The 12,840-nt window shown below is 41.0% G+C and overlaps 1 protein-coding gene across 1 annotated transcript in view; it reads left to right on the forward strand.

Moving 5' to 3' along the window:
- Positions 1-303: 303 nt before the first annotated feature.
- Positions 304-12,840, forward strand: part of PGR (progesterone receptor) — a 41,974-nt gene continuing 29,437 nt past the window's right edge. Inside the window, exons 1-2 of the mRNA XM_075140099.1 lie at positions 304-1,927; positions 3,207-3,358. Of these exons, the coding sequence (XP_074996200.1) occupies positions 699-1,927; positions 3,207-3,358 (1,381 nt within the window). The 5' untranslated portion in view covers positions 304-698. The remainder of the gene's footprint in view (positions 1,928-3,206; positions 3,359-12,840) is intronic.

Here is a 12,840-nt window from a genome sequence, read left to right on the forward strand (position 1 = left end):
CCAGGCGGCGGAGAGAGGCCCGAAATCGCAGGAGGAGACACAAGGAGACGGATGCGATGGGAGAGGGATGCGGGCACGGCGACCGATGGGAGGGACGGGCAGGACAGGCGGAGCGGAGGAGGAGCCGGTGGAAAAGCTGCTGGGGAAGCCGCGGTGCCCGGGACCGGCTGCCCCGCGGAGGCAGAGCGGAGCGGCGACAGGCGGAGAGCGGGGGACCGGGAGGGGCGAGCCCGTGCCCCGCGGCGGCAGTGCAGCCCCTCGGTAAGGGCACGGGCTGGCGGCGAGGAGGGGCGGGCGAGGGGGCGTGGAGCCGGCGGCCAGCCCGCCCGGGCCGAGCGGCGACGGCGGGAAGCAGTCGAAGGAAAACCGGAGCGCGGAACCGGGAGGCAGCGAGCGGCAGCACACCCGCCGCCGGAGCCTGGCGGGGACCCCACTCTCCCGCCCGCCGCTCCTCCCGCACACGCTCCGGTCGTTTCCCCCCTCTAGGCTCCACCGCCTCCGGCTCCGCTTCACCGGCCTCCCGGCGGCGGGGTCCGGGGCTGAGCCGCCCCCGCGAAGGCAGCGCCATGTGAGCGGGACCCCCGCCGCCGCCTCAGCGGGCACGTCCAGGATGTGAGGAGCCGCCCGGCCGCCCTGTCGCCGCCCGGCCGCCCCCCGGGCCGGAGACTCACCGGCGTCCAGCCCTGCCCCGGGCCAGCATGACTGAGGTGAAGGCCAAGGAGCCCAGAGCGCCTCCGCCTGCCAGAGACGGGGCGGTCCTGCTGCAGGGCCAGCCCGGCCGAGACCCCTTCCGCAGGGAAGCTGAGGCCATCGACATCTCCCTGGACCGGCTGCTCTACCCCAAGAGCAGCGACGAGGAGGAGGACGAGGAAGAGGAGGAGGAGGAGGAAGAAGAGCCGCGGCAGCAGCAGCAGCCGGGGGAGGAGGAGGACCGGGACTCCCTCTCGTACCGGCCGGGGAGCGGCTCCCTCTCGGACAAGAACTCCCTGGACACCGTCCTGGACACCTTCCTGGCGCCCACGGCTCATGCCAGCTCTGCCGTGGCCGCGGCGCCCTGGTCCTTCTTTGGGGCGGAGGCCGCGGAGACGCCCGGCGCCGCGATGAGCCGCGGCTCCTCGCAGAAGGCGGGCGAAGCCGCCCCGGGGGCGCCCGGTCCCTCGCAGCCACCGCCGCGGCCCGCCCCGCTCTGGCCGACCGGCGACGCCCTGACCGCCGCCGCTAAACCGCGGCCGGCGGGGACGGGGGGCGGCGCGGAGGGTCCCGCCGCGGCCCCCAAGGGCGAGGCCTCGGGGCTGGCGGCGCTGCCCGGCGCGGAGCGCGGCTTCGCGGGCGGCGGGGGCCGGCCGGCGGCGGGGGAGCCGGGGCAGGAGTACCTGCACGTGCCCCTGCTGCCGCTCAACTCTGCCTACCTGGCCTCGCGCACGCGGCAGCTGCTGGACGTGGCGGAGTACGAGGGCGGCGGCGCCGCGGGGCCGCGCTCCTCGCCCCCCGCCCCGGACCTGGCGGGCTACGTCTACCCGCCGGCGGACGCCAAGGAGGGGCACTTCGCCTACAGCGACTTCCAGCCCGCTCTGAAGATCAAGGAGGAGGGTCTCGGCCTCCCCACCCCTTACCCGGGCGGCAGGGCCACCCCCGCGGCGGGCTGCGCCGACTACCCGCAGCCCCCGCGGGCCGGGCAGGAGCCCTCGCTGGAGTGCGTCCTCTACAAGACGGAGCCCACCCTCCTGGCCGGGGCCTACGGGCCGGCGGCAGCGGCAGCGGCGGCGGCGGCGGCGGCGCCGCCCGACAGCCTGCCCTCCACCTCCGCCGCGCCGCCGGGCCTCTACCCGCCCCTGGGTCTCAACGGGCAGCAGCCCCTGGGCTTCCCGGCGGCGGTGCTGAAGGAGGGCTTGCCCCAGCTATGCCCGCCCTACCTCGGTTACGTTCGGTAAGGCGGGGCGGCGGGAGGCGGCGGGCCTTTTCGCGGGGGTGCCCTCGCTGAGGGGACGGGCTGAGGGTCGCGCGGCTCCACGGGAGGGCTTCGCGCTTTCTCCTCAGGAAGGGCGGCTCTGCCGCGGGTGAGGGCTTGGCTCTCCGAGGGGCTCTTGGAAGGCGCCGAGGCAAAGACGGGCGAAGTTTTGCTGGTCCAAGCCCCGTTTGAGTTTTCAGGCAGTAACTGCAGCCGCATTCCAATTTTCTGTATTTGTGCGCGCCTGGGTGTCCCAGATCTGTGCGAGACCCGCGCAATGTTACCTTTGCAGCTGGCACCGCTCAGATCTTTTTGGCACGATAACGCTGGGGGGGAAGTCACGTTTTTATCGCTGTGGTGGTTCAGTTCCATCTGATCTCTGAGCAAGTGAGCGGCTCCAGAGCGGGGGAGCAGAGCGTCCTCCAGGCTGTCCTCGCTGACAGCTTAAATACTCATAAATACCTAAATTCTCCAAAATATTGTGCCCGATTTGGAAAAAAACCCAGTTAGTTTCACACAAAAACCAAAACTGAAACACTTGTATATTATTTGTTAGAATGAAATGGCTTACTGTGATGCCAAGATGTTGTGCATTACCTAGAAATGCGTGCAAAAATACATATATAGAATGCTACAGTTTCAACGGAAATCCTTGATTTTTGTAAACATAATGATTGAGTAGGTTAATGTGTTTCATTTCTTGGAGAGAAATTTGGAAGTACTTTCCACTTTCCTCAACTATGTGCTCAACATAGTTATTGATGAGAATGCTGCAGCTGAATAGTAAAGATTTTTCTAGCTGAGATGAAACTTAGTTATTTGCCATGTGAAAGGGGCTTTTGAAATTCAATTGACTTCTGTTTGATTATGTCTCTGCACCATTCTATGTACAGGAAAAAAGTATCAGTCAGTGTGACTTCACTCACAAGACTTGTTGATATGAGGAAGATGAACATTTTAACAAAGAGTTCCTAGATTGTACCTTTTTTAGCTAAACAGGTTAAAATACTACTGTTTTTTTTGCCCACTACTTTTCTGTTTAATGACTAGGCAGGTGTTACAAATGTGCCTTTTACCCTAGTAGAGACAAACCCTTACGCAGAAAGGCAGTCATACTTTATTTTTTTCTAACCCTTCTGTAGCTTGATTACAGATTTAAAAAGAAAGTTTTTTAGCAGAAACCTGATTAATACAGGTAAGTAGCTAATTGTTGCAAAACTGGATATTTAATTTCTCTTAATTCTTTTTTCTTTTGAAGGCCAGATACAGAAACCAGCCAAAGTTCTCAATACAGTTTTGAATCACTACCCCAGAAGATTTGTCTCATCTGCGGTGATGAGGCTTCTGGTTGCCACTATGGAGTACTTACCTGTGGAAGTTGTAAAGTCTTCTTTAAAAGGGCAATGGAAGGTACTATATGATGCCATTGTTCCTAATTATCTGAAATATATCTTTTTAGGCACTGCTAAGGACATACCTTTTATTTATTGCTAATGTTTAAAAATGTTATCACTGTAGTAATGGTTTTTGTTCTGGCAACTGTTTAAATATTATAGTGAATTCTAACTAAATTCATTCTTAATTGATTTTGCTAGTATTATTTGGTTTTTCTTCATTATTTGCTATTTATTATTTACTGTTTATCAGTTAGTCCTTCCAAGCAGGTAGAGTTTCATAAAAATCTTGTGTATTACACAGTGTAAATGCTATTCAAAGTAAGATTTTGTGGATATGAACTAATGATAGGCAGATAAGAATCTATTTTGGCTTCACTTTGTTTTCGAAGTTGTGGAATTTTTCTTGCTTGCAAGATGCAGAATTTGGCTTCCTGAGATTAATGGAAGTATTTCAAGTTTTACTGAACTATTTCAAGTCATGATAATAATAAGTGGATTTGACTTTTATTCCAAATAGCAATTAAATTACAAAGTCAAGCTGCAGGTTTAATGGATCAGTAGCAATGCCTATGTTTATTTTTTCTCTTTGGATTATTTTATGTGCCTTATCCATAAATACCCACTGAGATTTTAAATACGAATACAAGAGCAGATTGCTTTATATAGTTCAACTGATGAAGAGGTGAAACAAATCCTTCTATATTTTATGTTTTGTCTCCTTTTCTGATTTTTATCTGATCCTGTCAGAAGTAGGATATTCAAATTTCTGCTCCATATACTCGAAAAAATGATTGTTACGATGTATAGGATTCCTTAAAATAAATTGCATCATGTATTTTCTTGTGACACATAGTTTATTCAAACTGATAGAGTTTATTGCTCTTCCAATGAAAAGGGAAATACTGGAAAATCAAAAGCTTAGCAAAATAATGTGGTTAGATCTTTTGTTTCAATGTGCTGTTACTTTCTACTTTAAACGTATGCTCTTGTTCTTCCTTTAACATACTAGGTACTTGCAAAGTGATAACACTAGACTAGGTGAGCTAGATGAACTTTTGAGCTAGTGCCTCATTTTCTCTAATACATTTAATGGAATTCATGAGAAAGCCATTAGAAACATACGTGTTAAGTTGCAAGGAAAACACTTGTTTCTTAAGTCACTTAGAGGAATACATCTAAGTTTCACTGACTGTGTTAACAGGTCTCTGGTTTGGCTTCACGTTTTTTGCTTTGGTTATTTTGGTAAATCAGCCATATACTTTTAAAAAAGACAGGGAGCTGAAGTTTTAAGAATGAGTATAGTGTAATTTATGAGTGCCATATTTTAAAATAAGTTTTATTATTCACTTTTCACCTCTACAGTAATATTGTAATTTTTAATTTGAATTTGATTCCATCACTTCTGAATTTCATCTCTTTCCTAAACTAGTATCCAGTTGTGTTTGTGCAGTAGGTGAACCTGCTCAAAAACATATCTTATTACTGTTCAGCATAAATATTTTAATGATAAATGTTAAGAAGGCATATAAATTGGTAGTAGGAGTATCTTAAGGTTGTTTTCACTGATTATTTAATCAAAGTCTGTATTTGCAGAATCTTACTAGATTAAGAATATAGACATACAGAGAAATAAGAGGTCAACACAATTACATAAACACAATGCTTATGTTTTACATAGCAACTTCATACTTTCCATTTTTAAAAGATTCCAAAGACTGAGAGCATGGTGAGGAAGTGTGTTTGGGTTTTTTAGTAGGAATATTCAAAGAGTGGACAACTACCTCAGGCTACCTGGCTATAATAAGGAAAAATACAGGTTTTTGAGTCTTATGGGAAAGAATGACAGGCATGAGCAATGTGGACATGAGCAAGATGAACAAACACAGTTACCTGTTTTTGTGTAGACAGTGAAGTCTACAGACTTAAAGAGCTGGATGTCTTATTTTAATGGAAGCATAGGATATAATTACTAGCATTCAAAAAATCCCATTTATGGATAGATACTTGGTTTCATTTAGACTTAATGTACTTTTTTGTTTATTTCTTATCAGAAATAAAGGTGATAAATTACTCTTCTGTAAGAAAAAACAGAATATTTTTCTTGTAAATGCAATAGAAAATAGTGTTTAAAAATTCACAGTGGCAATTGTATAAATTTGAGACATTTTTCTTCTGTAAAATGTCCCCCTGCCCATCATTTATTTAAGTGGGAATGCATTATTTACCTTTTAAAATTTTTAGTACTACTACAACCGTGGGGTTTTTCTAATAATAATTCATGCATATAAAATGTTAAACTTTATGAGTGCGAATTCACGATCAAAACTCTACTTTTCATATACTTTCCATAAAGTACTACTCATCACTATGAGAAATTAAAACATGATTGGAAATAGATGGCTTTTGCTACTTCTTGGATTTTCTATATTTCGAGATCCTTTTCATATGTTATGAGGTTTTCAAATGTGTAGATAACAAGGTATATAATATAGTGGTATTAATGTCTATTTTCTATTTTAATTATTTCTGTAATCTCAGATATGTTGGCTCTTTCAAATCTAATAGCCTATGTTATTTTTTTCACAGAAATTGTCCTATTCATACGCTATTTATTTTACTCTCCTCTATTGTGTGGAAAATCCTGTATTAGTTAAATGCTTCCTTTGGGATAAAGTGGACTGTTACATTATCCAGAAAACTCCATTTTTCATCTCTAATCTTTTTGAAATAAAACCAGAGCTTATTTAAAATAAGAGACTGAACAATCATTTAAAACTGTATAAGCGAACCTAGAAATGTTCCTATACTAAGTATAATTTAATCGTACATTTAAATATAAGTAGCAGATACACATACAGCTTAACCAGGGGTCAGAACTGTATGAGGATCATTAAGATGAAAGCGTAGACTTAGAATTAAATTATTTTAGAATGTTTGTTGGCAATGAATTCTAAAATATCTCTGATTTGGTAGATATTTTCTGTTTTTTGGGTTCTTGACTCCCCATATGTGCCTATATACATAAAGAAAAGGATAGTGTTAATACAATAAGCATATTTTACTATAAGCAGAATCCTGAAGTGGGTTAACAAAAAATGCAAGTCCTTTTTTGGGGGAAGTCTAGTACAGCAGATACAAAAAAAGTTAGTGGTGGAAGTGGGGAGGAGAAAATGTAGCTAAGGGATAAAAATACTGATTTTTTTTTCAGAAACATTTATTTGCATTTAGAGGTTGTACATTTTCCGTTCGTCCCTTACAAAGAACTGATTTACTAGTCTGTTGATTCACTTATTGTACAAACAAATTACAAGGCTTTTTAAAAATGCTTTAAAGATCTCCTTTGGGTATAATTAAAATAACGAAAGTTACTGTTATTTATATTCTGTTAAGAAATTTGAAAAGACAAAACTGGATTCAGTATGCTGGTGGGGTAGTGCCGTTCCCATCAGTGTGTTGAGAGTGATGGGCAGTTTGGAGTTACCAATCAAAAAAAAATCAGAAATAATATTTAGAATGCTTTCAAATATGTAGAATTACTATATTTGCAAAGTAATTTGCTGTTGATGATCAGGCACTTTTTAAGTGCTACCAATATATCTAGTTCATGGTAACAAAAATTAGGTATAATGCTTCTAATGGGGCTTTAGGAGAATGAAGATTAAGAAATGAACTCTTACTTTTTTAGCACGAAATTGTCAAACGGTCATTAATGATGTCTTATAAAGATACCTTCATGTAAAACCATGCAGGGCAGCCACGATCAAAATGCTTGTGTAACACCATGGTAAAATTTCTGTCCTGAACAGGAACACAATGTTTAGAGTTTTGGCATTCTGGAGTTACACTGTTGCTAACACGTGGTTTCTTGGTGGCCTGCATTGTTGCCTTTTTGTTGAAAGCGTCTTCTTTGCAGTAGTTTTGCTAATGAAAAATTAAAATGACGTAAATCCTGAAAAAAATGTCAACTGCTGTGTTTCCTATATAAATTCCCACTTCTAATTTTTGTTCTATATTTATATACAGCATTTGCCTTCCTTTGCACTTTGTTTATATTATTGACATCTAATGAAAAGTAGTTGCCCGAACCTGAAGAGTTTGAGGCCAACATAAATACATGATATTACAGTAGATGGGTCAGAAACTAACTCGTTTGTTTAAATGCCTGGGACCCTATTGCAAAATTGATCTAATGTTTATATAGCAGCTTTGTCTAGTTTTAATATGAGCTTCAAGCTCAGAGTTACAGTGCTGTACAGGTAAAAGTGTCAGGAAACAAGCTCAACCATATGTAGTAGGTAACACTTAACTGACAAAGCGTCAACTTTTCTTCTCTCTGCGACCTGAATTTGGCAAACTTGACCTGACAGAAAGTAGGGTTTCCATAAGAGTTTTCACTGTCTGTATATGGAGAGGTACTCATAAAGGAAAGTGGAGGAGATAAAGATGAGCTACGTCTATGCAGTAAGAAGGCTGACCATGACTTCAACCAAATTTTCTGATAAAGTTTAACTGACTTGTGTTATGTATAGGCAGTTTTGTGATGACAGTGTGATACACTATGTAAGTAGTGAAATAATATGCATAAGGAAAATTGCTGGACTAAATAGTTGTGCTTTTCCGTAGCTTAAGAATGCAAAATGGCACAGCGTGCCAAATATTTAAAAAAATGCCAACCACTAATAGAAAATCCTCTTTGAAAAAGTGAAACGCAATACTATAGAGAGCCTTTTGGCTGTGAAATTGATGAAGCAGATGTAAAAAAGTTCCTTGTTCTCATAACTCTGCAGGGATTTCCAATTTTTAATCCAACTTTCCAGGCTGGATTTGGGGAATTTGGTACAGCGTGTACTGTAAACCCAATAGTGATGAAAGTTTCATGAAGTAGAAAACATAGAAACATACAAAGCATACATATGGCAAGTTGAAAGATGAAAATGCTTTTCACTTAATATAACATTTGTTATTATTAAAGCTCTTTTATTTTGCACATGATCAAAATGTGTTAATGTTCAGTAAGCTAAGTGTATTTCCAAATTCAAATGTACGAAGTTACTTCATTGAGGGTCCTAAAATTCAAGTGGAAAATGTTACTTTTGTGAAAACAAAGAATCTGCATTGTGAAAAGGGAAAGAAAATCTGTGCTGATACCTAATTGTATATCTTCATCATACTTCTGACTTCAAAAGTATTTTTTGTTCAGCCATTTGACAAACATTAATTTAATGAATTGATTCGTATGAGGCAAACAACTGAGTGAGCTAAGATTGCATTCGTTCTGGTACTTTGGCTATTGTGCTAATGCTGGGCTTCCTACTGCTCTCATTGTGACTTGTTACTGGTTTCCTGATAGACATGGCTTAGAACATAATCAGCTGCAGAAATGTGAATTACTAAAATTTTTGGCTTAACTTTAAAGTAGCATTTTAGAAACAGTATCGAGTATTACGATAAACTTCTTTTCAGCTGGAATAGAAACTATTTCAGGTAGTGTAGAACTGCATGCTTTAAAGAGCACCAGCAACTGGCTGCTCAGTGTTGCTGGATATTCCTCTGTTCTAGCTTTAGATGTTCACAATGTGAGTAACCTGAGCTGCTCATCTTACGTTCACTTTACAGTGAATGGAGAGAAACAGGAACTTCTAGGAAGTAATTCACTGACTTATTTTAGATATCTACTCGGGATGAAAATAACAGTACTTTAACAGTACCTATTTCTCAGCACTGATTATAAAGGAGTGTCAGGATGTACACTGTCTGCATTTGGTGATCTGAATCCCACCCATATCACCAAGGCAGCTAATACATTTCTGTAGTATATAAAAAAATACAATACATATATAAAATACTGATTTCAAATTATTTATTTTTAAGTATTATATATAAAAATACTATATATAAAAATAATAGATATGTAAAATAATATTATATATACAATAATACTTTAAGTATTAAAATTCTTATAACTTATATAACATAAGTATATAAAATGTAAGTATTTATAGTCAAATTGTTATCTGCTAAAAATAGATTTAGGTTTGATGGTGTTAATCTCCTTAAGCTGTGTATCTGTTCCACAGAACTGATGGTGTACTAGTAAGAGGTGGTTCTTTAGAAACTACTGAATGGAAAGACTTAACAAATGGTCATTTGTATGTTACAATCTGCCATTCGTGTAGTGATATATGGCTGCACTTCAGAGGTTTCCTGGTTATACCCAGGTACAACTCCTGCATTTTCACAAGTGGCTGTTGCTTAATATCAGTTAACATCTGAGCACATTTCAACAACCTGCAATCTTTTGTAGTTAAAAAGTAGAAAGAGTTACATGCAGGCATTGAAATCCAGGAGAATATTACCCTATTCTTGTCCAATTGTTATGGTACCATCTTCCCTTATCCTCAAAGACAATATTTTATGTGGGATTTGTTGCACCAAGCTGTAAGCATTTACAATGTGGACATGCATATTTCGGCCAATTACTTTAAACGTGCAGTAGGCTATTGAAGAACCAAAATTTAGACATCTACTCAAGAGAAATTGCATCCTAAAGTGCCTGTTTTTCTCTTGTGCCCAAGAAGGGAGTGTACACTGCTTGTTTTGCTGGATCTCCACACTTTAGAATCTATTTAGTGAAATTAATCCCCTCTTTATGGTGTTTTTAGCAGTTTGTTGTCCATTGGGTGTTTTGATCAACAGGCAGCAATATCTGTTTTTTTGCACATTGCCTTTTTCTGCTACTAATGTTTTTGTTTTTTCTACCTTTATTACTCTTTGAGTGAGTGAGTGACCCTCTCTCACTGTTCAGTTGTAGGACAAGTCAAAGAATAAGAGGAAAATATATATGGAAAAACTTATCATGGCAATGTGCTGTAATACTTTCACTAAAATCAGGATGATGGGATGACTGAAATACAAATATAATGCTTCTTATGTTGGTAGAAGAATGCAACACTCAGGGATAAGAAGAAGAACAAATGGTACTTTAATGATGTATACCCTGAAATAGTTGGAGTGCTTTTAAAGTAGGTTTTGTGTTCAAATCCCATGTTCTATATTTGTAAGAAATAGATCCCTTGCTGACAAAAAGGCTGGCAGTTCCGTGATTTTACATATTTATACCACTGATGTAGTTAATTACTTAAAAATGGTAACCAAGGAGCAATGTGACACAGTGACATAAAAAGAACTGAAAATACTGACTTGTAGAAGCCAGCATCTCCTTCTGAAAGTATTAGCTGTGGAAAATTTTTACTGTTGTAAGTTACTGTATTTAGGCTCAAAGACTTTATGCCTTTCAAGATGTTGCAGTGGTAAACAATCTAAGCAAACCAACTGAAAATCAGTATGAAGTAGTAATCCTGATTTTGCAGTTCATGATAGTTTCTGCGAAATAGGACTTAATTTTGCTTCATTTTTGGTTTTCTGTTTTTTTTTTTTTTCTTGTTGGAAATGATGGAACAGACAGGGAAATTAAAAAGACTAAAAAACAGGATTGTAACTTTTAGCTCCGTGCAGAAATTAATGAAAACAGGATAGCTACATTCAATTGTTCTGTTTTGTAGATATCATAAAAAAAAGTGCTCAGGTTGCTGTCTGGAGAAGTGATTTTGGAAGGAAAAAGACAATGGTCTTGCAGGATTCACAGCAAAAGGCAGGAAGATTTTGAGATCAGGATATAAGAGAAGGAAAGAGTCAGTCAAGGATGTTGCGAACATTGGAAGTGGTTTGTTGAAGAGAAGGAAAGCAGTGCAAGATATATGGTGGTTTGAAAATGCTGCTTCCCTTCTAGAGAAACCAATTTTGTTTGGTCCACTTAACAAAAAAAACCTGACAGAGGACTGTAAGATTACATGCTTTAAACTAGCAGACAACGGAGTGGAAGAATACTAAAAGTTTGTTGTAAGTAGAATGACGTCAAAAATTACTGGTAAATCCGTTCACCAAAGCAAAATACACCATAAAAAAAATACTAGGTTTGATTTAGGAATGAATATTTTATGGTTTTATATTCTTTTTGAACAAAACATTTTTACTCAACCCTTTTTTTCATCACATGTAATTAAGGCAAAGGAATGAAAGACTAGCTTTACAAAGATGAAGGAATTACTAGTACCTGTTATAATCACAAACCCCATCACTGAGTATGTAGACAAGGTAAGGTGATCACCCGGGATGTGAGAGCTATGTTCATCATCTCCAATGCCTGAAGGGAGTCAAACACACCTTTCCCTCCTTGCAGCCCTGAGCGCCAGGCTGTTGGATGACTTGGAATGCAATCATTCTTTATTGTTTTCACGTTGAACTATATTATTATGAAGAAAGGAATTCCACATTATTTCAGATAGAAGAAGATTCCAGGATGGAACATATTCACAAGTTACTCTGCTGTCCACTCTTTGCCCTCTTTGGTCCATTGAATCCTAAATTCTTTGCTGTGAAGCAGGATTGCTTCAGTAGCAGGTCTTTATACCAGTATAGACTACAGAGTAACAGTCAGGACACCTGCTTAAGAGTTGGGAAATGAGAATTTTATTTCAGTGGGCAAAGAGGGAAATTGAAAGTGAGTCCCCCACTAACTACTGGACTTTTTATAAAAAGATTATGCATGGTAAGGTCAGTGGGGGATGTCTTTTTTTGGTTAGAGTCTTCAGGGACTTTTTTATTTTTGGGGAAAATGTTAGCACAGAAATGAAATTGGTATTAAATAATTAAAAAACATTATTTGAGGTGTCTTGGAGATTGTAATGGCCTGTAGTGGCATACAAGGACACGAAGGGTGTATTTTCAGTGTTACAAACTGTGTGGTATATACATTCCTAGTTCTCCAAGACCAAAGCTCATAAACGCCCATAGTGAGAGGCAAATTCAACCCACATTTGCTGTTTTGCACATTGAAACAGTGTAAATAGAAGAGTGGTTGATTTAGATCAGAGCAAAGATCAAGTTAGCTGTGTTTCCCATTTCTGATGATGAACTAGGCTAGATTGCTTGCCTAGTTATGGAAAACCTGACTGTCAGAGCAAATACAGATTAATCCTTACTCTAGTATATTGTCTTAGCTTCCAGAAGTCAAAGTTTTACTCAAAAGCTACATCTGCACCATTATGTTTAGTATAGGGATACAGGAGAACCTATTTTCCATTTTGTTTATTTTGAAACCGTGTTTATTATTGGCTTCCACAGGAACCCCTAACAAAGAGTTCCAAATTTAGTTATGTTAAAAGAGTAATTCCTTTGGTTTTTTAAACCTATTGATTTAACTGGTACTTTTGAAAAATATTATAAGAGGTTAAGCATATTGGTAGTAAAATTATTGAGCAAAACTTGGAGGTTAGCTCTCAGGAAACAAAAAGTCGACATTGGGAGACATTTGGCAATAAAATAATTCACAAAGAGATGCAATAGATATCTGCAGTTTTTAGACAGAAATCTAAAACTAGACTAAATAAAACACTGTGATATATTTTTCAAAGAATAGTCCTCCAGTGGTGGGGA

The sequence above is a fragment of the Calonectris borealis genome, chromosome 1 (assembly GCF_964195595.1).
Source record: "Calonectris borealis chromosome 1, bCalBor7.hap1.2, whole genome shotgun sequence".
Classification (NCBI taxonomy): Eukaryota; Metazoa; Chordata; class Aves; order Procellariiformes; family Procellariidae; genus Calonectris; species Calonectris borealis.